We start from the raw sequence: 25,280 nt of genomic DNA, 5'->3' as shown, positions 1-25,280 counted from the left end.
CATAGGGCCACACCAGGACTCCATTCTGAGCTATGGAAGAGAGACAAAAATATAGCAAGATCAGGGGATTGAAAGGAGGGACCACTGGAATTTTTAAACCGCATCGTTGAGGTAGGTGACCATTTGAGAATAATGGAGGAGGTGGAGGAAATAGCCAGCAGTTATAAATAACTGTAACAAAATTGTATGACACACAATAAAGTTCAATATATGTTGAAACTATCACTATGATTATCTTCCCCAAAAGGTTTCGATTCTGGAAGGGAAGTAGGCACTTTCTTAACCTGAACAGCAGGATGAGCCAGACGTAGCCTGCAATATCCTCAATGCCTGGAAGTCTCCAGCCAGCTGGCTCTGTTGCCCAATGGACAGCCTGTGAGCGTAAACTCTGATTCTAGGCGCCCAGAACTCTCTGGCCTCAGTGCCCAAACAGTAAAAAGGAGGTGAAAAGCCAGTCTTTCGGACTTTACGCATGCCAGTGGAACTAACGGAGTAGCTGAGCGTAGCCCAGAGGTCTGCTAGCGCAGGAAGACAAGCTCCCACCCTACTCGCATTTCCCCAGGTCCCTTTCTCCGCCCCCTCCCGGTTCCCCGCCCACCAGCCACACCCCCTCTGCGATAGGTCGAGCATCAGCGCCAAATCCAAAGGCGATTGGCTGAGCCGATGACGCGTCCGGGCGCGCCACGTGTACGTCGGGGCCGACCGGAAGGCTGGTGGAGCCAGAAGACGTGTCACGGCGTAGAGGCTGCGGAGGCGCCAGCCATGGAGAGAGACGGGGAGCCTCTCTCCGCGCGGCCAGCCCTTGAGACCGAGGGGCTGCGCTTCTTGCATGTCACGGGTGAGTCACCGCGGACTGAGTGTAAGGGGCTCGCGCCGTCCTGCTCTCCCGGAGTGCCGCCATGTTCGGTGGGTCTTCCTTCTCGCTGCGCGGCCTTCGGGATCTGGCGACAGCTGGCTGGGCGTCGGCGCCGCGGGCGGACCCTGGGCGCTGGGCCAGTCGGCGCCGCACTTCCCTGGGCGGGTTTGGACTTTGCTTGTAACAAACGCTTCCGGCTTGCGGCTACTGGGCTTGCTCGGCCCATGACACTTGCCTCGTTAGCCTCGGCGTCCCCCAGACTCACCATCCTCCGGCCCCCACGCCCACCACCTTCTGTCACGTCTTTCAGAACCCAACCATGTTTTATCTCCCCCACCCTAAAATGGGTGACGGGCCCTTTTGAGGGACCCCTGAATTATTGCCCTTCTTGGTATTTTTAACCCACTTAGGCCGTCGTAGCGAGGATCTGAATGTGTTGAGTGCAGGAACTTGTTGAGTTTTAGGCAGAAGTCCATGAGTAGTAACCTTTTTTAATCTCTTGATTCCTCTTTTTCAGTAGGCTCCCTGCTGGCCACTTATGGCTGGTACATCGTCTTCAGCGGTATCCTGCTCTTCGTGGTCATTCAGAGGTTGTCCGCCCGCCTGAGGGCCATGAGGCAGCGGCAGCTGGAGCGAGACTCAATTGTTGTGGGTTAGTTCGTGCCTGGGAACAGACGAGGCCTGTCTCTGACACCTGATTCCTTTGCTAGTTAAATTAGCCAACTCTTAAGAGGGAGAAGTTGTTGTTATGTGCCGTGGAGTCCGTTTCGACTCATAGCGACCCTGTACAGGGTTTCCGAGGCTGGAAGTCTTTACGGGAGCAGAAAGCCTCATCTTTCTCCCGTGAAACAGCTGGTAGTTTCGAACTGCTGACCATGAGATAAAAGGGAGAGAAGTACATGGTTCTAATTTGTTCTGGGAAACAGTGATGGTGTGCTTCTGAAATTGATTTGGCTGGTTGAACTATAAAGTTTTTTTTAATTTAGCAGATTTTAATGGGATGGAAGGAGGCCTGATGTGTGTGATGAACTGCAAAGTCGGTGTGAGCTGCAAGGTTGGCGGTTCAAGCTCACCAGCCACTCCTCAAAAACCCTATGCCGGGTCACTGTGTGTCAGAACCGACTCTATGGTACTTAACAACAGCAGTGAGATGGAAAACCTGCCTGAAGTAGATCACTCACTACATCTCTTGTTGAGTGGTTTTTGTCATTTGTGGTATGTTTGTGTGCTGTCGAGTCGATTCCAACTCTGAGGCTGTAAATCTTTGCAGGACCAGAAAGCCTTGTCTTTCATTTATGTTGTTGAGTGCTGTCAAGCTACTCATAGGGAACCCTGTCTAGTGTTTCCAAAGTGCGACTGGTGGGTTTGAACTGGCGACCTCTCTTTGTATTTGTGGGTCTGCCTAATTTGAGCTATTGCTAGAATTAGTATGAGTGATAAGAAACTCAGCTCAATTCTCTGTATCCTTTTCATTTTAGCATTAACTAATATACCCAATTTTGGTTTCAGATTGTATTTGGCTGTTTTAAAAACTCATTCTCTCTGGAAGGGTAGGGTAACCTTTTCTAGATAGAAGCTACATTTTCTGAGAACATTTTCAAACGGTATGTAAGAGGAAGTCTGTACTGTTGATGGAATGGATACTTCAAAACAGAATTCTTTGATTGAGACAAGTCTTTTGGCAAAAATGATGAAGCCCTTGACTCCTACAAACATTGTGTTTATGAAACACTGCAAAAAATAAATTGCATTGTTGTACAATTTGTTTGAAAAATTGGGTTTAAAAAAAAAATCTACGCTTGTTTGATTTTACTATAATGACCCAAAATTTACCTAATTCTTTTTTGTTTTACAAGGTAAAATTCCACTAGGCTCTACTGTCACCGAACATAAACAGATACACACAGAGGTGGGACTGTGTGTGTGTGTGTGTGTGTGTGTGTGTGTTGGGGGGGTGTTTCAAAAAGTTCATGGAAAAATATCATTACTTTGGCATCCCATTTTCCACAAACTTTTTGAAACACCCTCATATTTGCATGGGAGTCCTGGTGTAGGAGAAGCATTGGTTGGCAGTTCAAACCCACAGTTGCACCTCAGAAATCCTATCAAGGTAGCTATGAGTCAGAACCGACTTAGCGACACTCAGCAATGTTTATGTTCACTTTGTTTGTGGTTCTTTGTCATTGTTAAGTGCCATCAAGTCTGTTCTCACTCATGGCAATCCTGTTTGGATTTCCAAGGCTGTAAATCTTTGTGGGATCAGAAAACCTCATCTTTCTCTCTCGGAGATGCCTGTGGGCTCGAACTGGTGATCTGTGGTTCCAAGTCCAGTGGTTTACATTATAGTGCCACTGTGCTCCTGTGATACTTTGGTCTCTATATGCATCCACTTAAATGACCTTTTTCCAGTACTAGTTATCTGCAGATAATGATCTATTCTTTGGAGGATTGCTTGTTGTGAAGTGCCGTTGAGATGGTTCCGACCCATAGCGACCCTGCATAGGGTTTCCGAGGAGCAGCTGGTGAGTTTGAACTGTTGACCTTGCAGTTCAAACGGCTTTGCATTCTGGCACATTAACCCACAGTGCCACCCCAGGACTGATGCGATTCTATAAGGTGTAATGTGTTTTCTTGTTTAAAAAGATCCCGTTACTGTGTAGTTGTCTCTCCCACCCTCCCATTGTTGTGGGGCTAGCGCAGTGGTCCTGGAGTCCTGGTGTGGCACTGTGAGATGTAGCAGTGGGCCGCAAGGCTGCTGGCTCAAGGTGGGGGACTTGACAGGATTTATAATAATTCCGCTTGCTTTCACAAACTAGATACAAACGGTTCACTTGTGCTTTATTCTTAGTGCTGGCTGAAAGGATTTTTCTTCCTTTATAGCAAAATGGATAAAAGGCCTAAGAATCCTTATCTTTTTTTGAGGTAGGTCAGAGCCGATTAAGGAGCTGTAGTGATTATGAATTGGGCTGTGAGCCGCAAGGTCAGCAGTTCAAAACTACCAGCTGTTCCATGGGAGAAAGATGAGTCTTTCTGCTCCCATAAAGATTTACAGCCTCGGAAACCTACCCTGTGCAGGGTTGCTATGAGTTGGAACCGACTCCACGGCACATAACAACAACAACAACAACGACGTAATGTAGTGGTTACAAGTCGGGCTGCAAACCTCAAGGTCAGCAGTTTGAACTACCAGTGGTTCCTGGGGAGAAAGATGAGGCTTTCTGCTCCTGTAAATATTTACAGCCTCGGAAACCCTATGCAGGGTCGATATGAGTCAGAATTGACTCCAGAGCACATGACCACCACTACCACCAGAGCTAATAAGTGATAGATGTTGGTGTTAGTGCCATTGAGTCGGTTCTGACCCACAGCAACCCTGTATAGGGTTTCCAAGGAGCAGCTGGTGACTCTGCATTTCAGGTCATTAACTGAAAACTTGTATTTGTTTTGGTACTCTGGTCAGCCTAGAACTCTGGGGGCTACTTAGGTATCTGGCTTGTGGGACGGGATCGCAGTGTGGTCAGCAGGCTATTTACATTCAGTTGCAGAGGCATGATCCAGATGGGAAGTCAGCACTACTACTGCAAGTTCTAGTACTACTCCTGGTTACGGGGTAGTTCCTTGAGTAGTAAAATACTTGGGAAGTGCGGAAATGATTTCTGTGGAATCAGCTGTCTTTTGTGTCTTTATTTTACTTCTAATGATACGGACGCTCCAAAGTTTGGGCTAGGGTTTATTTTTGATTACACAAGGTGCTTTATCAAATTTTTTCTGACTTTCTAGAACCTGATATTGTTGTTAAACGACAAGAAGCTTTAGCAGCTGCTCGTCTGAAGATGCAAGAAGAGTTCAATGTGAAAGCCGAAAAGCATAAAGAGAAGCTAAGACAGGTATGAACCAGCTTTTGGATAACTGGGCTTAAGAAATCGAGACTCAGCTCTGTATGCCTGTACGTGTTCCCATATGTTTGGTTCGTTATTAGCTACAAGGACAGGCTTTTACCACATCCAATTCAACAACTGTTCCATTGCCAGATGTGGGAGAGCTTTGAGCCACCCAGACAAATCTGCTCTTATGAAGGGCACAGCAGGGGGACTAACGGACTCGGGGCTAGTGTGTGTCTGTCTCTGAGCACACGCATGTGCGTACGCACACAGACTCACTAAGTCAGGAGCTGGAAAGAGTGAATTGTGTGACTGCTTCTGTTTACTTTAACGTGCTTCCTTTGCGGCGTTTTCTTACTATTGCAGGGAAAAATAAGCAAGGAACGGTGTCTTTGTTTTGGTGTTTGCTCCCTGATTGCAGTGAGCTCACCCAATAGGAGGCACCCAGAATACATAGTCGGCTGCTTGCTCCTTGGTCTGTTTTTAGCTCTGTGTCTCACCAGGACCTGAGCTGTGGTTTGAAAGAGAGCAGGGAAGGCGATGATAATACAAAAGGAGACGTGGAGGGTGACAGGTGGTATGGGTGGAAGGACTTCCTTAGACAACTGGAGGGTGACAGGTGGTGTGTGTGGAACGACATCCTTAGACACCTGGAGGGTGACAGGTGATGTGTGTGTAAGGACTTCCTTAGACCCCTGGAGGGTGACAGGTGATGTGTGTGAAAGGACTCCCTTAGTCACCTGGAGGGTGACAGGTGATGTGTGCGGAAGGACTTCCTTAGACATCCGGCTTGCCTGGGGGTCAGGGATGGGGGTGGAGAGAACAGGCAGTAGAGGAAGTTGAGGCTGAGCTTAGAGACCTCTCCAGCTATGCTCTTTTTAGCTGGACCCAGCTTATTCATCCACTGTACCTTGACATGACTAGATTTTGCTTTCTGGTTTCCATCTGAAGGTCTCTGGCTCCTTCCTCTTCATCCCTCCACTCGGAGTCCGCTGCCCCTGGAATCTGTCTTGCCTACACCTCTGGTGTTTCCTGGGTGGTGTGTTTTCCCTCTGGTAGCTTTACTGGTCTCTTGTGGTCTGCCAAGCTTGGCGGGAGCCTGTAAGACTCCAGGAGGGCACAGCAAGGTCACCAGCTCCCAATAGCTGTCTTCAGTGTCCAGGACTGTTAGTGTCCCTGATGGTAGTTTCCTGGAGCTGCTGGGACACACATAGCACACGTCTGTGGCTTTGAAAAACCGAAATTGACTTCCTCAGAGTTCAGAGCATAGATGTCTGGACTTAGGACACCACTGTAGGATGAGGTGCTTTCGCCTCCTGGGTTCCTTGTCTCAATCTTCATGTGGTATTTCTAGTGTCTGTCTCTGCAGCTCCTTTTAACTCCTGAACTGCTGCAGCATAGGACACAAACTCCACCCCTAGCATCTCATTAACGTAACAAAGATCTCTGTTCTCACAGGAAGCAGTCACTGGGGCTAGGAGTCCTTTGGGTGGAGCACTGAGTGTTCACTGAAGTACAGCCACAGGGCCAGAGGCGGGACAGAGGAGACTCCAGGGTGGAGTTCTTGCCTCCTGTGTGGCCACCACTCAACTTGGTGGGGTGGGGTGGGGTGGGGTAGGGGGGGTGCCGTGGTACTGAGCAGGCTTCAGCGGGGCCTCCAGACTAAGATGGACGGAGAAGGAAGGCCCAGCGATCTACTTTGCAAACTCCAGTATTGAAACCCCCGTGGCTCCCCATGGTCTGTCTGTGGCAGTCCCCAGATGCTTCCCTGTGGGAACTCACAGCCCTGGCACTGTACTCGAGTGGCTGCTTTCTTCAGTCCTTGCTGTCCCCATGTGCTTGTCACCTTGTGAGCCGACAGAAGCCTCAGCTGAGCAGGTGCTGGCACACTCCTATCGTTAGGTACTGAGTTTTTTATCAGGTGGCACACACAAAATTACGCTGTTCAACTATACCGTGGAAAAGGCACGGGTTTATTCCAAACAAAATGTGTTTAAACATGTCTCTCTGATCAGTGCCTGTCAGTAGTAGACTTTTCTAGTTCTCCTTAGAGTGCCTGCAGAAAAGATTTTTGTGCCAGGAGAAAAATGATTTTGAGGATAGGGCTAATTCCTAAATTTTAACAAAACTCAGGTGGACATTTTGCCATATCATTGAAGCTTTGCAGCAAGGTTATAGGATTGCTGCCCCACATAAAACATTTTAAGGAAGGTCAAGAAGACCTCAGAGGGGTTAATTGAAGGCAGAGAGGGTCAGCTCAAAAGGTTATGGGAACTGTTTTTGCTCACTCCAAAGGTAATCTTGATAGATTTTCTTGCAAGACACAGGCTGATCACTGACTTATTAGGAAGAAGTTGTCTGGAAACTGAAAAGGCCGGGAATGTTGTGAGGAAGGATTTTCACCATGACAGCATCTACTCATTCTTGGAGGGTAGCAAGGACTCTTCATGAGAATTTCATTGGGAAGCCTTACTCCATCACCCTACAGTCCTGATGTTGTTACTCCAGACTTTGGTTTCCAGGACTCAGAGGACATCTAAAAGGAACACAATTTGAGTCCTTTGAGGATGCAAAAACTACTATTTTGACATGGTGTAAATTGAAGAGCATGACATTCTTCAGGGTGTAAATTGAAGTGTGCTTAAGGGTTGTTGTGAAGTGCCATCAAGTCGGTTCTGACCCATAGCGACCCTATATAGGGTTTCTTAGGAGCTACCGGTGAGCTTGAACCGCCAGCCTTGTGGTTCAGACGGCTTTGCAGTCTGGCCCATTAACCCACAGCGCCCCACCAGGACTCCAGAAATACTGCCTTGGGGAGTGTCTAGACCTAGATGGAGGGTATGTGGGAAAACAACAGCTTTACGGTTTGGTATTTTTGTTTAGTGAAGATTTCTATGATTTTGTTAGTACTGCTTTTGTGCTTGGAGTCCTGGTGTGGTGCTGTAGGATAAGCACTGGACCCCAAGGCCAGCGGTTTAAACCCACCAGCCACTCCTCGGAAGCCCTGTACAGGCTCGACAGCACTTACCAACACCACCTTTGTACTGACCTCGTATTTCTTCAGCTGTGTTTCATCTCTAGATAACACATGTACATACCTTTTATGTCAATGGCAGTATAGTGTAAATATCCTGTGCCTTTGCTGAGCAGTTTTTTCAGTTTTGTTCCTTTGCTGATTTCCAACCCCTTAATTATTGTTTTGTCTCAGAGCTGTACCTTGAATTCCTTTTATGTGCATTCAGTGAATTTAGAGTCTGAGTTTTTCTTTTTTATTAGTAAAATAGTGTAATCATTTACTCAGCTTGTGCATGTAGCTGAAAATATTTTTTTAAAACAATAGCTTTTTAAGATTGTTCCTGAAATTGTTTGGATTCAAAATGATTTGAGCATGCCTGGTTCCATCTCATGTGCTTAAAAACATAACACTTCACTGGTTAACTTGAATCTGTCTGTTGTTACATGTTGTGAAGTCAGTTCTGACTCCTAGTGACCCTATCTAGGGTTTTTGTTGTTGTTGTTGTTGTTAAGTGCCTTCGAGTCGGTTCCGACCCATAGCGACCCTGTACAGGGTTTCCGAGGGTGTAAATCCTTACGGGAGTAGAAAGCCTCATCTTTCTCCCGCGGAGCGGCTGGTAGTTTCGAACCGCTGACCTTAAGGTTCGCAGCCCGAGGGTTTTGAAGGCTTTTAAATCGTTACAGGAGCAGAAATCTCATCATTTTCCTGTGGAACCGTTGGCAGACTCAAACCGTGGACGGTGTGGGTCACAGTCCAGTGCTTATCATATGGTTCAATCAGATCTTCTGTTTATGGTCTCAGAACTTGTCAGCTATTCCTTGGCAGTCCGTTCTGATGTTCTTGATCATCAGAAGTGTCTAATTGGTTTCCTCCATGACTCATTTATTTAGTGTTATTATTTTTATAAGCACATGAGCTGGAAACACTGAAGGCATGAGGTGACAGGTATTTGGGTTTGCAGCAATGGACTCTGAAAATTATGGAGAGATTTTCTAGATGTGTGCTTTTTAAAGCATCTTCTCACGGATCCCTGGTACACTGGTTTATTGGACCCCGAATGAAGTACATTTGGGTCTGAGTTCCATTGGGAACAGAGGATTCTGTGTGTGCGCGCGCAGGTTGTAGTGCGTGGACAGTGAACAGTGTTTTTTATGTTGGTGAGCCCCTCAGTCTGTGGACAAGGGTTCTCAGAGGTCGTGGTGGAGCAGGATTTTCTGCTGCGATTCCTGATCCCCTTAAATTCCATCCTTGGCTTTTCAAAGCTCTTTAGATTTGTTCTCAGCTGTCCTCAGAGCCCTGATCAGAAGAGGGTCAGTGGCTCCCGAGGTGGCACAAGCAGCGAGCAGCAGAGTGGGCCGCTGACTACACCCACTCGCTGCAAGGTGGAGTAGTTTCACTGCATTCATTATCCAGATGTCTCCATACGAAGAGTTCTAGCCTCTCTCCTGGGTTCACTTCAGAAGAACTAACCCTGTTCTTTCCGATACTTTTTGCTTTTTTTTTTTAGTTTTTATTGTGAGTTATGTGTTAGATTACATGGGTGAACATTATCTTTACAGTCATCCTATCATACTTTGTTTCATTGCAAGGATGCATGCATCATCAAACACCCAAAGGGTACACCCCACACTCCTGCACCCCAGTTGCCAGCACACAGCCCCTCTCCCTCCCTGAGTCCAGAGTACCCAGCCGCTCCTTCTGCCCACGTCATTGCCTCTGTCTCCATCCCTAGTGTCACTGCCTCTCTAGACACGGTGTCCAGCCTTGCTTTTCTCCCTCGATGCTTCCAGGAATCTCCACTCTTAGACTGCAAAATCAGCCACTCCCCTCCATTAGTTACCAAACATTTACCTTTCTAACACTCACTGTGAGACCTGATACCAATCATTCCCTTATATCAGCTGGATGCTTCACACTCCATTCTAGTCCCTACCCTTGGGCCCAGGAGTCTCCAGGTCTAGTCATACTGCTGGTTATCCAGGTCTCAATCCAGGTTAACAGGAGTCTATTGACTGTGATTGGACTTAGTTCACAAACTCATTGCTGTTTTTCCCCCCTTCCCCTTGTCGGTGACCAACGTGGTCAGCAGCAGGACTGTATGCCCTCTAGTGTATTCCATTTGAGTTTCCATCTTGGAAGGGGATTTGCCTTGAGGGGACCTGACCACTTGCCTTGATGGCTCCCTGGGGAACAACTTGCTTGTTCTTATAGTAGTCAGTGGGACTGCTGTTGTTTTTGATTTTTGCTCCTAGTCTTTATTTCAAGAAGTATCTTCTGCTCTTCTAACTGCTCCAGACTGGTCTGCTTGTCCTTTCAAGTGGAAATGTCCCACCTCAGAAGATTCTGGATGAGGATCAGAATTCCACCTATGGTCTTGTGCAATGCAAAGGCTCTGCAGGAGTCTCTTTAACTGGGCAAATTGTAGCCCCATTTTAGTTATTCCAATCAGTTACAGGCTGAAGACGGATTTACAAGCTTTCTCTGGTGATGTTTCTGGCTATTCCTCTCTCTCCCCGTCAAGTGTGTATTTTACAATAGTAGGCAAGGGAAATGAAGATTTAAAAGACAGCCAAGCATCTTAACATCAGTTCTCCACTTTAACCCATTCAAACCATGCCTCAATCTTTGTGTCCACGAGCCCTGTTGGTCCAAGTTTGTGCTTAGATCGCTATTTACCTCTGTCCCATTTAGCCCATGTAAACCTGGCTACCTATTCTCCCATCCTCCTTATTTTTCCTTTCCCATTCCCCTTCTAGTGTATTCCCTGCCCCCCAGCACCATACTATCCTGTGTCTATTCCATACCCTGTGCTACACCTTCCCCTCCCTCTTCCTCTCCCCATCCCATACACCCTGGTAACCAACAACAACAAAAATACTAAAATAAAGATGATTTCTTTCCCCCTTTTAGTGTGGGTGCTTTTTCTTAGTCTTTTACAATAATGGCTCTATGCTGTGTTTCTCCTTTTGTGACTGACTGATTTCACTCAACATATGTCCTCAACGTTCATCCATGTTATGTGGTGGCTTGTTGCTTCCTTGTTATTCATCAGGATAGCGTAGTATTCCATTGTGTGTATGTACCACAATTTATTTATCTATTCTTCCATAGATGGACACTTAGGCTGTGTCCAACTTTTTGCTGTTGTAAATAGTGCTGCTATGAACATTGGTGTGCATATATCTACTCGGGTTATGGCTCGTATTTCTTGTGGGTAAATATCAAGTAGAGGAATTGCTGGATGATAGGTATCTATTTCCAACCTTCTGAGGAAGCGCCATATTGTTTTCCAGCGAGGTTGGACCATTTTGCAATCCCACCAACAATGCAGGAGCATCTTAGTCTCTCCACATGTTGGCCAGCATTTATTGTCCTCTACTTTTTTGATCTTTGTTGTTATTGCTGGTTTGAGATGACATCTCATTATTGTTTTGATTTGCATCTCTCTAAGAAGCTCTGGTAGCGTAGTGGTTACGAATCGGGCTGCGAGCCTTAAGGCCAGCAGTTCGAAACTACCAGCTGTTCCGCGGGAGAAAGATGAGGCGTTCTGCTCCCGTAAAGATTTACAGCCTCGGAAACCCTGTACAGGGTCGCTATGGGTCGGAACCGACTCGACGGCACTTTGCAACAACAAAATGGCTAGTGATCGTGAACATTTCTTCATATGTTTGTTGGCTGCCCGGATCTCTTCCTTGGTGAAGTGTCTGTTCAGGTCCTGTGCCCACTTTTTAATTGGGTTATTTGTCCTATTCTTATAGAGGTGTTGTAGGCTCCTTTATATTTTGGAAATGAGTCCCTTGTCTGATGTTTTAATTTTTAGTATGTCCAAATCATCTATTTTGTCAATTTTTGTTTGTGTAATTTTCAAAATGTTTGGGAGTCTGTGTATGCCCTCTATTAGAGTTCTCACATTTTCCCCTATTTTTTCCTGAATGGCCTTTGTAATTCTGGGATTCACATTTAGGTCTTTAATCCATGCTGAGTTGGGTTTTGTATAAGGTGTGAGATGAAGATCTTGTTTCAATCTTTTACATATTGCTTTCCAGTTCTGCCAGCACCATCTGTTGAAGAGACTATCTCCTCCCCATGCGATATATTTAGGTAATGTCGAAAATCAGTTGGCTGTATGTGGATATGTTAATTTCTGGATTCTGTTCCATTGATCAATATATCTTTCATTGTACCAGTCCCAGGCTGTTTTGACCACTGTAGCTGTGTAGTAAATTTTGAAGTCAGGGAGTGAGAGGTTTCCAACCTTGGTCTTCTTCTTAAGCAGTACTTTGCTTATCCTTGATCTGTTTCCTTTCCATATAAAGTTTGTCATAGTTTTTACCATCTCTTTGAAGAATGTCATTGGAATCTGGATTGGGATTGCATTATATATATTAATTGCTTTGGGCAGTATCGACATTGTCACAATGTTAAGTCTTCCTATCCAGGAGCATGGTACATTCTTCCTTTTTTTTTTTTTTTGTAAGTCTCTTTTGGTTTCTTGTAGTAGTGTTCTGAAGTTTGCTTTGTATAGGTCCTTTGTTTCTCTGGTCATATTTATTCCTAGATATTTCATCCTTTGTTGGGTGGCTATTGTAAATGGGATTGCTTTCCTAATGTCCTTTTCAATGCTGTCTTTTTTGGTATAGAGGAATCCAGCTGGTTTTTGTTTGTTGATCTTATGTCTTGCTACTTTGCTGAGTCTTCCAATGAGATCTAGTAGCTTCTTTACTGAGTCTTTGGGGTTTTCTATATATAGGCTTATATTGGCTGCAAATAGAGTTTTACTCCCACTTTGCTTGGCTGCCCTTCATTTCCCTATCTTGCCGTGTAGCTCTGGCTAAGACTTTGAGCACAATATTAAATAGGTGGTGGTGGTGGTTGTGTGCCATGGAGTCAGTTCCGACTCATAGCAACCCTGCACAGGGTTTCCGAGGCTATAAATCTTTATGGGAGCAGAAAGCCTCATCTTTCTCCTGCGGAATAGCTGCTAGTTTCGAACTGCTGACCTTGTGATTCACAACTTGATTCGTAACTGCTAAGTACCAGACCGTGGTGACAAAAGGGCATCCTTGTTTGCAGAAGGAAGGCTTTCAGTTTCTCTCCATTGAGAGTAATGTAGGTTGTTGGTTTTGTATATATGCTCTTGATTATGTTGATGAATTTCCCTTCAATTCCTATTTTGTTGAGTGTTTTTATCAGGAATGAATGTTGGATTTCATTAAATGTCTTTTCTGCATCAATCAATATGGCCTTTTTTTTTTCTTCCTTTTTTCTTATTTATATGGTGAATGAGATTGATCATTTTTCTAATATTGAACCCTTCTTGCATCCCTGATATGAATCCCACTTGATCATGATGTTTTGTTTTGTTTTTTGATGTGGTGCTGGAATATGTTGGCTAGGATTTTGTTGAGAATTTTTGCATCTATGTTCATGAGGGATATTGTTGTATAATCTTCTTTCTTAGTGACATCTTTCCCTGGTTTTGGTATGCAGGTTATGCTTGCTTCATAAAATGTATTAGGAAGTTTTCCATTCTCCTCTTTATCTTTTGGAATAATTTGAGTAGAATTGGTGACAGCTCTTCCTGAATGTCTGGTAGAACTCACCAGTGAAGCCATCTGGACCTGGACTTCTTTTGGTTGGGAGTTTTTTGATGACCTGATAAGTTTCTTCTATTGTTATGGGTCACTTTTTGCTTTTTAATAATAGTGTTCAAAGTAAAGGTTCCTTGTGTGCAATGAGCCACCAGTTCACAAGAATAATGGTTTGTTAGAAGGACATTTAAATGAAAAGTTGTCAAAATTTTCATTTTTCTTAAGGAAGATGGCACTATATGAATAAATTGTTTATCACGTGCACTTTTTTTCAGCTTGAAGAAGAGAAAAGAAGACAGAAGATTGAAATGTGGGACAGCATGCAAGAAGGAAAAAGCTACAAAGGAAATATCAAAAAACGGCAGGTGCTGTGTCTTCAGTCCTGTTGGAGAGTTTCAAGTAGATGAAGCTTTTGCAAGTACAGTGTTTTTATGTAGATTCTGAAACCTGCGTATGTTCCTACAGGAAGAAGATAGCCCTGGACCTTCCACGTCATCAGCTCCCTCTAAACGTAAACCTGACAGAAAGCCATTGCGGGGAGGCGGTAGGTGCCAAATGACTCCTATTATGAGTCTACATTTCATCTATAAATTGAAACTAACTCGGAGGTTTAGGACTGGGGTGACTAAGCAGGGAAACAGAAAGCCCCTAAGAGACATTTTGGTTTGGTTTGCATACTGGTGGAATACTCTGTGGTTTGCATACTCTGTGGGATCAGCACTGGACTGCAACCACCAGGTCCACAGTTCAAACCCACCAGCTGCTCCTCAGAAACCTTATACAGGGTCGCTATGAGTCGGAGCCAACTCTATGGCATTTACCAACAACAACCTTCTCACTTACTCCTACAATGTGGGTGTCTGCTGGGAGGTCAGTAGGACAAGGACAGTGTGACCAGTTTGCAGATGTGCTATATGTTTTTGGTCAGGGCTTGTTTCCTGTAAACAATTTTCTCAGAGACAGGTGGGTAATGCTCCCTCCTGGCCTCTTGGTGCGACCTCACCGAGGCTTCTTCATTTGCTGGGAGGGTTTGTGAGTTAACCTTGAGGAAGGAGAACCGGGACAGTAATTCCAGGGCCCTTGGTGTAGGAGCCATTCTAGGCTGAAGCCTCCTCATTCTTCATTGAGGAGAGGCTGTTCCCGTAGGGAGGTACTGCAGAAGCTGAAATGAGGGCATCTGAGAGCCTTCTCCGGGTAGACCTAATGCGTATGGCTGGGCATTCCGAGGATTGTGCTCCCAGACTGGCCGGCCTTACTCACGGAGCTCGAATCCCCTCGCTGTAGGGGGAGTGAGGTGTCTGAAAGAAACGCCTCTAATACCATCTCTTAAAAACCAGCCACTGCAACCACCAAAAGACCTCTTAACTGAAAGTCTGTTTTCTAAGCTGCCACCAGTGGTGAGACCTAAGGGAGGAGTGTCAATTGTGGAAGGTGGGAAACCTCCCAGGCACATCTGCTGGGTTTCTTGTCACCTTCCCCACAGCCCTAAGTTCCCACAGCAATTCGGCAGTGCTCCTGGGTCCCCAAATGACAATTCACAGCTGTGACACAATGATAGTGTTAACAAGTGGCAAGTTGCATTCTGTTTTGGTTTTCTTCTTTGTATCATTTGTAGCTTGAAGTGCCATTATTTGACATTGCCATTTTATTAAGTAGTATTACAGGAGCCCTCATGTAGTTCATTAAATTGGGCCACTATCAGATGGGGTTTTTTGGTGAATTTTTTTAGTATGTGTTTTTCCACTTATTCTGGCTTTTGGGAAGTTAGGACCAAGAGATAGCAGCTTGTTTATTTCCTCTGATGTCAATTCAAATGACATTCACTATATAGTCAACCCTCCCCCCCCCCCATGGTGGCTAAACTACCTTGAAAATTGTTGTTGTTAAGTGTCATCAAGTTGGTTGCGACTCTGTATAGGGTTTTTAAGGAGCAGCTGATGAGCTTGAACTGCTGCTGACCTTACAGTTCAGACCGACTCTACAGTCCAGCGTGTTAACCCACAGCGCCATGCGTCCATATAGTTGCAGTACTTTACATGTTGAGCTCATACGTATATTTTTGGATAAAAAATGTTCCCAGGTCTTCATATAGGCAAATGTTTCCTTTCTGCTGTTCCAGGTTACAACCCTCTGTCTGGTGAAGGAGGCGGCTCGTGCTCCTGGAGGCCTGGACGCAGAGGTCCAACGTCTGGTGGATGAAGCTAAGCTTCTTGTTATTGTCAGCTGACATTAACAAGATGTGCCTAAACCCTCAAGTCAATTGCTCTGCGCACCCTTTTCACAGTGACTAGTTACGGGAAGGTGGGAGTTATTTCTGCTCTGAGCTATCTCTGCATGTTTAAGGCTTTTAAGTCAACAAAAGGGAGGCAGTGCCATTAGGCATTCAGCCAGTGGTCACCCCACTTGATGAGGGCAGCTGCCCCACTGATTTCTAGGTGAAGTCCTAGCTGGTATATAACTCTCCTGAGAGGCCAAGTGATGGTTTGTTGAAGTAGAAGTCTTTGCTGACAGAATAGTCTCTGTGACAGGTTGCATTCAATGACGTCTTCCTTATAAATGGTGAACCCACCAATGAGGATTACTGATAACAGACAGTTGATGAGGCTGTGTCTGTATATTTATTTTTATGTACAGAACTTTGTAAAAATAAAAAAGGTGTTGTAAATATTAAAAATTTGCAAATAACATTTTTAGCATCTTTATGAAATTTGAGAAAATTTCTATATAAACTTGACTTTGTCTTTCAAACATTAAACAGCTTTTATCATTCACAACCTCTGACTATTAAGATTTCTGTATTTATTCCTCACCAGAAATGTGAATGGCAGCTGTGAGTTTAAAAGTTGGCAAGTTCCTTGGGACTCATCCAAAAGATCTGGGCCGGAACTACCAGGTGATTGCAGGTAGTTGCTGAATTAAGGAGCAGCTTATGAAGACACCGCTCCTTGCCTCGAGGTGATGTGCACCAAGTTGCCTGACAGAGTTCCTGAGAACTCTGGCTTCCATTCCCCTTTGCACCTGGATTCATTTCTGCATTGTTGAGACATTTTCAGGGGTTGGCAGACTTTTCTTAGCAGGCCAGATGGTAAATATTTTCGACTTTGCAAGTCATCTGTAGTCTTAGGGTTTTTGTTTTAAATCTTAGTTTGCAGGCAGAATTTGGCCTGTAGGCTATAATTTACCAACCTCTGCCATAGAGATCAAGAGGGACAAATACTGACTTCCTGATGAATTCGCTGGAAATGTGTCTGAAATGGTCTCATATATAAATTGTTGTTGTTAAGTGCTGTCGAGCCAGTTCCATAGTGACTGTGTATAAGGTTTCCAAGGAGCAGCTGGTGGGTTTAGCAGTCCAGTTAGTGAACATTTATTGTGTATCTTGCTATGTGTAGAATCGTCTGGGTTGCTGCTTTTGGCAGTATATTGCATAAAGGGAAAACTACAGTCTGATCTGATGAGGCTTAAAATCTGTGGAGGTCTGTGGGGAGTTGGGGCAGAAATGGGGCCCTTGAACAACTGTGTAAATTACACTTAGGTTGGAGTAGTGAAGACTGAGTATTTGAGTCTGGAGAGACGTGAGTGAAATTCTATGTAGGGAGGAAATTGGGTCTTCCAGGCAGAACAAGGGTCAGAGAAAGCCTGAGTGGGTTTTGGGAGCTTTTGGAAACCTTTTGAACACTTTGCCCAGTTTAACTAGATTTATTTTCCACCAACATGGAAAATGAACACTTTGCAAAGTTTTATAATTGGATTAAGATTCTTTCACCTAGATTTGTTGTTTATATCTAGAGATTTCTTTCTAAGAAACTGCCTAGTAATTCTTCCTTTAGTTTGGTATGTTTCCTGTAGCTTGAAACTTTTGAGAAATTATTCTCAGCTATTAGTTGGAAGAAATGATTTAGAAGTAAAATAATCTTCACAAACGGGGAGTTTTTCTAGTGTTCACTTGGAGTACCAGTTCTGGACCTACTCCTTGATGGCTTCGTTCTGCACAGAGTCCACGTGGTAATATGAAAATAGCGACCTTAGCCAAGCCCCTTCGGAAAGCTGATTGTCCCTTTGTTAACCTGGTTAGCCTCATGGGAGGAGTTAATACAGTGCCACAAATGTTGACATCAAATAAGTCCCTTTCACTTTGCAACATCGATTCCAACCTCCTTTCAGTTCAGCTCAGTCCTCCTCTGCCCACCGTTGTAACAACCTCTTTTGTGCTGTGGAGTCTACAAACCTCATATTAAAATTAGGGGTGGTTTTCAGAAGATGCAAGAAAAGCGAGCTTGCCAACATGATCTTTGTTGAGGACGATTCATTCTTTAGTTTTTCCAACATGTCTTACCACTGAACTGAACTCCAGCCAATCACATTGCAAGAGTCCGTTGGACTGTGTGTGGCCTGATCTAAATTGCCTCACTCATGCATCCATGGTCAGCTGGAGGCTGGCTGGACCTACATGGCCTCACTCACGTAGGGCACTTGGCTGGGCCATGTGTTTGTCAACCTTCAGCAGCTAACTTGCACTTGTTCATGTGGTGGTTCAATTTCAAGAACAGATTTCCAAGTCAGATGGCCTCACATTTTGCTATTATTCATTGGCCAGAGTCAAGGATAGCAGGAGATTCCACCTTTTCGATTGCAGTGAATTCACATTGCAAAGATAGAGATACAGGAATTGGAAAAAAATTGTGGCTATTAAAAGAGAATTATGTAGCAAATATGGCGAATCCTGCTCTGACATGTGTGTTCTGGAGACGCTCATCTATACCAAGAAATTTGGAAGGCAGGCACCTGACCAGCTGACTGGAAAAGGTTCACGTTAGTGCCCATTCCAGAAAGCTGCCAAATCAAACTATTATTATCACATGTAAACAGAATTTTGTGAAGGTTATTAAAGTATTACAATATAGTGACAGGGAACTGCCACAGGGTCAGGCCCGATTCAGACAGGGATGGTCAGCCAGGGATATTGCTGACATCAGATGGATCTGGGCTGAAAGACACTACCAGAAAGATACTTGTGCTTTATCGACTATGCAAACGTTTTCCACTGTGGAGCATGACAAGTTAGGGGTCTCATTACTAAGAATGAGTATTCTGGAACACTTGTGTTCATGAGGAACCTGTACATAGACTAAGGCAATTGTTCCAACAGGACAAGGGTACACTTGTTGTTAGGTGCCATCGATGCCATAGTGACTCATAGCGATTCTGTGCACAACAGAATGAAACACTGCCCAGTCCTGGGCCAACCTCACTGCTGTTGCCATGCTTGAGCCCATTGATGTTGGCATTTTGCCAATCCAGCTCTCTGGGGGTCTTCCTCTTTTTCTCTGACCCTCCACCTCACCAAACATGATATCCTCCAGAGACCGGTCCCTCCTACAATATGTCAGAAATACGAGAGACAAAGTTTGGCTATCCTGGCCTCCAAGGAACACTCTGGCTGCACTTCTTCCAACAGAGATCTGTTCTTTTGGCAGCCCATGGCTCTTTCAATATTCTCCTCCAACACCATAACTCAAAAGCATCAATTCTTCTGTGGTCTTCCTTATTCACTGCTCAGCTTTTGCATGCATATGAGGTTATTGAAAATACCCTGGCTTGGGTCAGGCGCGCCTTAGTCCCCAAGCTGACATCTTTGCTCTTCAACACTTTAAAAAAGGTCTTGTGCAGCAGATTTGCGTAATGCAATATGTCATTTGATTTCTTGACAGCTGCTTCTGTGAGTGTTGATAGTTGATCCAAGAAGAATGAAGTCCTTGACAACTTCAAGTGGTTTAAAATCAGGAAGCTGTGCACCAGGGTGGTATTCTTTTACCATACTTAGTCTATATGCTGAGAAAATAATCGGAGAAACTGGATTACATGAAAATGTGTCATAAAGATTGGAGGAGGACTGATTAACAGCATGTGATACACAGATAATACAATATTGCTTGCTGAAAGTGAAGAGGACTTCAAATATTGATGAAGATCAAAGACCACAGCCTGCAGAATGGATTACACCTCAATGTAAAGAAAATAAAAATCCTCATAATGACCAATAACATGATAAACGGAGCAAAGATGGAAGTTGTCAAAGGCTTCACTTTGCTTGGATCCACTATCAACACTCATTGACGCATCTGTCAACTCAAACAACGTATTGCACTAGGTAAATCTACTGCAAAAGAGCTTAAAGTGTTTAAGAGCGAAGATGTCAATTTGGCACCTAAGGTGTGCCTGACGTGCAACCCTGGAATTTTCCATAGCCTCATACGCATGTGAAAGTTGGGCAATGATTGAATAAGGAAGACCATAGAAGAATTGATGTATTCGAGTTATGGTGTTGGAGAAGAATATTCAAAGCACCATGGACTGCCAGATGGACAAATCTGTGTTGGAAGAAGTACAACCAGAATGCTTCTTAGAAGCAAGGATAAGACTGTCTCTCATACTTTGGACATGTTATCTAGAGGGGAAAGGTTATGATTGGTGAAGCGTCAATGAAAAAGAGGAAGACCTCCAGCTAGATGGGTTGGTACGGTGGCATCAGAAATGGGCTCAAGTGTAACAACAGTAGTGAGGTTGGCCCAGGACTGGGCAGTGTTTCGTTTTTGTGCATAGGGTTGCTATGAGTCGGCTAACGCAATGGAACCTAACAACGTTGGATAGTGCTATCCCGCCGTCCACAATCCTGAAGGGCTCTATGATAGGAGGAGACCTTCAACAGAGAGAATGCCACCTTGTAGTGACCTAGCAGGTAGAAGCAAGACGAAATACTCTGACCTCACTGTCCTCCTACACAGTGACCTGCCACTTCTTCCCATTGACTGAACCTGGCTGGAGCACTTGGGAGTGGAGCTGTTACCTGCTGAGCTGGTTAACAAAGTCTGGACTCAATGTGACTTCTAGTCAAAGGGCTGGAACTAGAATTTCCCTGACATCAGTGGGTATACAAAACCCTCAATATGTTGCATGGATGTACTATGTGATACTTGCTCGTTCATCCCTGAAACGTTTCCTCCAGAGATAGCCCAGGGAACATTGTTTCACCAAAGCATTACAAAGGGTTTCCGAGGGCTCTCCAGCATTTCGGAAAAGCAGCGATGACCTGTGGGAATAAGATAGATGTGATGTCATCATGAGGATCTGAGAACTGGTGATCATCATGTCCTTGTGTGGAAGTATTGACACTGAAAGGACCGGTCAGTGGTGATGAGCTGTTGGGTCTCCTCTGTCTGCCTCTCCTTCTCCACTCTACTCTGATGTGCCCCGAGAGGCTGACCCAACTGAGCTGCAGGGAGTCCAGCTGTGTGGTCCATACAGGTCAGCCCCATCCCAGGTGTTCGGTCCACACAGTAAACCCAGAATTCATCTTTTTGACACCATTGGAGTTCACCAGTAGGCACTCTCCCCAGATTCCTGCCAATATGGACGGGCAAGGTATTACCACAATCTCAGCGTCATCTCCCAGCAAGCCTAGCCTTTTCCATCTGGGCTTTTGTCGGGGACCTGCCTTGACATAGGGGTTCGGTTCACGAGGAGGAGATATCTGACGGCGATTCATATATAGCAAGAATACACAGAAAGAGACAGAGAGAGACAATGAGGCACCCCAAAGCCAGGGTGGATACATCACTGGTGGGCAGGCTTGGGAGTACAGGCATCGTGGCCTCTGCAGGCAGCAACTCACTGCCCTGCAGTTTTTACCGCGTGCCCTCCATCTTGTAATGCACTGCAATCTTTACTGCATGCCTTCCAACCCGTAATGCACTGCAATCTTTACTGCATGCCTTCCAACCCGTAATGCACTGCAACCTTTACTCCATGCATTCCAACCAGTAATGCACACCTGGGGAGGCCCGGGCTTCTGTTTTATTTAGGGGAGGAGCTTCACACCAAGCTGGGAGGGACTTAGGCAAGATAAAGCTAACATCAGTACTTTTCCAGACATTCAGGTAACTTTACATTGTGCTACGCTGGTTCGAATCCCAGGCCAGCAACTTGGTTTCTCAGGCCCAATTAACATATCTATAGCCCCTGAGCTGAGGTGGGGGAAGGTGAAAGGTAAAGACAAAAGCTTGGGCTGAGTCCCGCTGTTTCGGCTTCCTGAGCCAGGTTTTCAGGAGGACTCGAGATGCCCAGGTGAATGGGCTGCACCTGGAAAAGGATTAGGGAGGATGGGTTCTTTGTCTATAGAACAAAGAACTGAGAAGTAGCTAAGATATTTTTAGTTAATCCTTTGGAGAAAGGCTTAACCTTGCAACCTTTAGTCTCGGCTTTAGGAAAATAACACATTTATCTGTGGATTATCAAGAACTCCATGTATTAAATTAATACATGTAACAATATTAAGATAAAAAACAATTTGCCATTAACTGCCAGTGGCCTCATTTGTTACACTCGGGCCTATAGGGCCTCGAACCTCTGACCAGCCTTACACGGTCCGCAACAGGCTTTGTTAGGGTCAAACTCTTCTTGGGGGCCTGGAGGCAGTGAGGAGCATAGAGGTGAGTTTTGAGGAGAAATGAGTCAGCTTGTATGGGGACTGTGAAAGGTGTGTGTGTGCCGGGGGCCTGACGCGACAGACCAGGGACGCAGAGGTACCTGGTGCTTTCCCTCCTCTGTGTCAAACCATATCTCGGGGTTCCATTTCTTTGTCTTCGTGGGCCTTAGCATGAGATGTGTGAGCATTTAGTTGACAATTCCACACCCTTACTGTCAGGCCAGGACCTGGCTTTATCCACGGATGGCGAATTCCACCAGGTCTGTCTCACCTTTCTCTATATTCTGCCTTGAACAGTCATTTCCCCCGTGTACTGACTGGAGGCCCACCAGAAGTAGCCAGCTGATCTCACAGTCTGTAATTGCTCTCATTGCCTTGTGATGTTTTTCAGCCATTTCCCATTGCTGGGCTCTCCTGTCCATGTTTCTGTCCTGTGCCATGACATGACATCACCAGTTTCCAGTGACAAAGAATAAACGTGATGCCACCGTCTGCCCTGGACCACCAGTGCCCTGTTGCTCCCACCTTAAATCCCCGAACTTCTTGTTGGTTCTGACTCATAGCTACCCTGTGTAGGGTTTCCCAGGCTGTGAATCTTCCTGGGAACAGAAAACCTCATCCTCTTATGGAATGACGGGTGGATTTGAACCACGGCCCTTGTGCTTTGCAGTCCAGTGCTTATCCTACAGAGCTACTGTGCTCCCCAAATACCTGAGCAGCCCCATTCTATTTTGAGGGTGCACTTCCTGGCTTCAGTTAGCCAAGGTCCTGTGTAGAAACATGATATCCCAGTAGGGTCATGGAGGAGAGTCTCACAAAGGAACTGCTGCAAAGGTGTTCACAGGGCTTAGAGAAGTGAAGAGGGGGTGCAGAAGCCCAGGACAGATAGGCATTACTAGGGACACATTACCTCCACCAGACCTGAGGAAGGGTGAGAGGAGAGCCACCCCGTGGTGAGCCAACAGGGAGCCCACATGTTGAATCCTACCACACACACTGCAAATCCTCAGACCTACAGTATGTGCCCTGGGAGGTTAGTAAGAGCATTCAAACAGGACAAAGAAAAGAAGCAGTTTCTAGAACCAAGCCTTGTGAGTTTCTGAATAACCAAGGAAATAGGGTGACTGTCATTACTAGAAAAAGGAAAGCATGCCAGACTCTTTGGGGAGAGAAAGTTAATCCTGATACTAAAGTTTGAGAAAATGTTCAGATGTAGAACTTTTCACAGGAGAGAAACATGCTAGAACACATACAAGTGTTCTCAAGAACAACTTGCTGACGTCTTAGCTGTTGAGTGCTGTCACAAACACCACACGTGGGTGGATTTAAAAACACAGTCTCACAGTTTAGTAGACTAGAAGCCCCAATTCAGGATGGCGACTCGAGGGGTAGGCATTCTCTGTGTGCTTAGTTTTCTTCAACTTCTTCCTACTTCCTTGGAGAGCTGTATGTGGTGTCGGGAATTATTTAACATGGCTCTTCTAGCCTTAGTCCTCCGGTTTGCGATGTAAATCCTGGCCTCTGCCATGGTTATGATCTGATTTTGGTTTTGGACTGAGTTATCTTTTATGTTACTGAGGCAGGACTGGGGTAGAACTGACCCCACCTTATTACAGGGTTTGACTCAAACCTTTCTTTCCTTGAGGGTATAATCTGCTTCCAATATGCAGGAATGCTCTGGCAAAGTTCACACTCTGGCTCTAGATTTGCATCTGGCTAGCTTCACCTCACCTCCAGTTCTTGGGATTTAGGCCAACTGTTGTGGCTGCATGAGTCAGAACTCAACTCGAAAATCTTAAAGAGCCAGAGTGTCAGCTAAAGCCCAAATCCCTCTGACCCCGAAGGGAACAGGGTTTTATACCAAAACACAGAGCAGTTAAACAGACTTGTCACCTGGGGTAGAAAATTCCAGTAGACCCTTATCCTGTAAGTGGGAGTAAACCCACTAACATACCCTCATCCTGTTTGTGCAGATGTTCTGTGCCGTGGAGTCGGTTCTGACTCCTCATAGCGACCCTGTACAGGGTTTCTGAGGTTGTAAATCTTTACGGGAGCAGAAAGCCTCATCTTTCTCCCGCGGAACTGCTGGTAGTTTGAAACTGATGACCCTGAGGTTCGTAGCTCGATTCGTAACCACTGCGCTACCAGAGCAGATGGGCTGGTGTTTTGAGCCAAGTTCAGGTATCCTTGGGACATTCTGACCTTTGCAGTTTTTCTGTGAGAAGTTTATTATTTTTCCATAAGGTGAGACGGGGCTGAAAGCACTTAACAGATACCTAGTTTAAATGGGGGCGGTTAGTCCTGCTCTAACACAATGACCCATCACCTGACCTGATTCATCTGCAACTCTGCAAGCCAGCAGCCTGTCCTAGGACCTGATGACGTCAGGTTTTCAGTCCCTGTGACCCCACAAGTGAGGAGACTCATCCAAACTTGACGGATGGATGTGGAACTTGTCAGCCTGTTCAACCACATGAGCCGTTTCTTTGAGGGCTCCTGAGTTCTGTGAGACACTAGTGGATTAGGATCCTACAATGGGAAGGAGAGTGTTGATAGCAGAAGTGAGGGGGTGGTACAGCAGTGTGGAAAAGTGGTACATTTGGGATGTCTTTAACGTTGGCCTCGCAGGGATCAGCCTTGTGCTAATCCTTCTACAAGAAACGGTTCACGCAGTTGGTGTAAGAATAGTGGGATCCACTGCAGTCTTCCAGAATCACTGGAATATGTGAACTTGGAAGAGTTGGTTTCTGGATGAGATTTAAAAACAAAAAAAACCTGTGGATTGAAGCAGCTGTTACAATCATCGGCTCAAGGCAAAGCTATTGATGGGAAGTAGGACTGGTGGATCTAACTCTTGAGGAATTGGCTAGCTGTATACATTTGGAAATACTGAGTGATAAACTAAACAGTAAACCAGTCTCTTGGTTTCTGTTGTCTACAACAGCAGGGAAAAAGAATGTAGGAGTAGGTGGGTTGTAGCTTTGAACTAAACCCAGATCTAGCCCAGTCAGAGCTATAACTGCTAGTCTCAGGGCCAACTCAGAAAGGAAAAATCATGTTAGAACAGCAGGAAATACCCTAGGACCAAGGGTCAACAAGAAGGGAATTCAGGAGGAAATGGGCAAAACCAAAAGACGATCGAAACCAGAGTGTATAGTGTAAAGGGGTTGCTTCAATTTGCAGATCTGTATTGTGTGGACCATGACAAGCTAGGGACAACATTGCGAAGTATGAGTATTCCAGAACACTTAATTGTGCTCATCTGTACCTGGACCAAGAGGCAGTTGTTCGAACAAAACATGGGAACACTGGATGTTTTAAAATTAAGAAAGGTGTGCGACAAGGTTGTGTTCTTTTACCATACTTTTTCAACCTGTATGCAGAGCAAATAATCCTAGAAGCTGAGTTCTATGAAGAAAAACGTGGTATCAGGATTGGAGGAAGACTCATT

At 45.3% G+C, this 25,280-nt stretch overlaps 1 protein-coding gene across 1 annotated transcript; it reads left to right on the top strand.

Moving 5' to 3' along the window:
• The first annotated feature begins 762 nt into the window (after nucleotides 1-762).
• On the top strand, nucleotides 763-15,543 carry VIMP (VCP-interacting membrane protein). Its single transcript, XM_006872138.1, has 6 exons — nucleotides 763-838; nucleotides 1,374-1,508; nucleotides 4,637-4,743; nucleotides 13,620-13,709; nucleotides 13,810-13,888; nucleotides 15,464-15,543. The coding sequence occupies exons 1-6, from the start codon at nucleotides 763-765 to the stop codon at nucleotides 15,541-15,543; spliced, it is 567 nt and encodes a 188-aa protein (XP_006872200.1).
• The last annotated feature ends 9,737 nt before the right edge of the window (nucleotides 15,544-25,280 follow it).

The sequence above is a fragment of the Chrysochloris asiatica genome, unplaced genomic scaffold, assembly GCF_000296735.1.
Source record: "Chrysochloris asiatica unplaced genomic scaffold, ChrAsi1.0 scaffold00184, whole genome shotgun sequence".
In the NCBI taxonomy this organism is placed as follows: domain Eukaryota; kingdom Metazoa; phylum Chordata; class Mammalia; order Afrosoricida; family Chrysochloridae; genus Chrysochloris; species Chrysochloris asiatica.
This window is presented reverse-complemented; position numbering and strand designations above follow the sequence as displayed.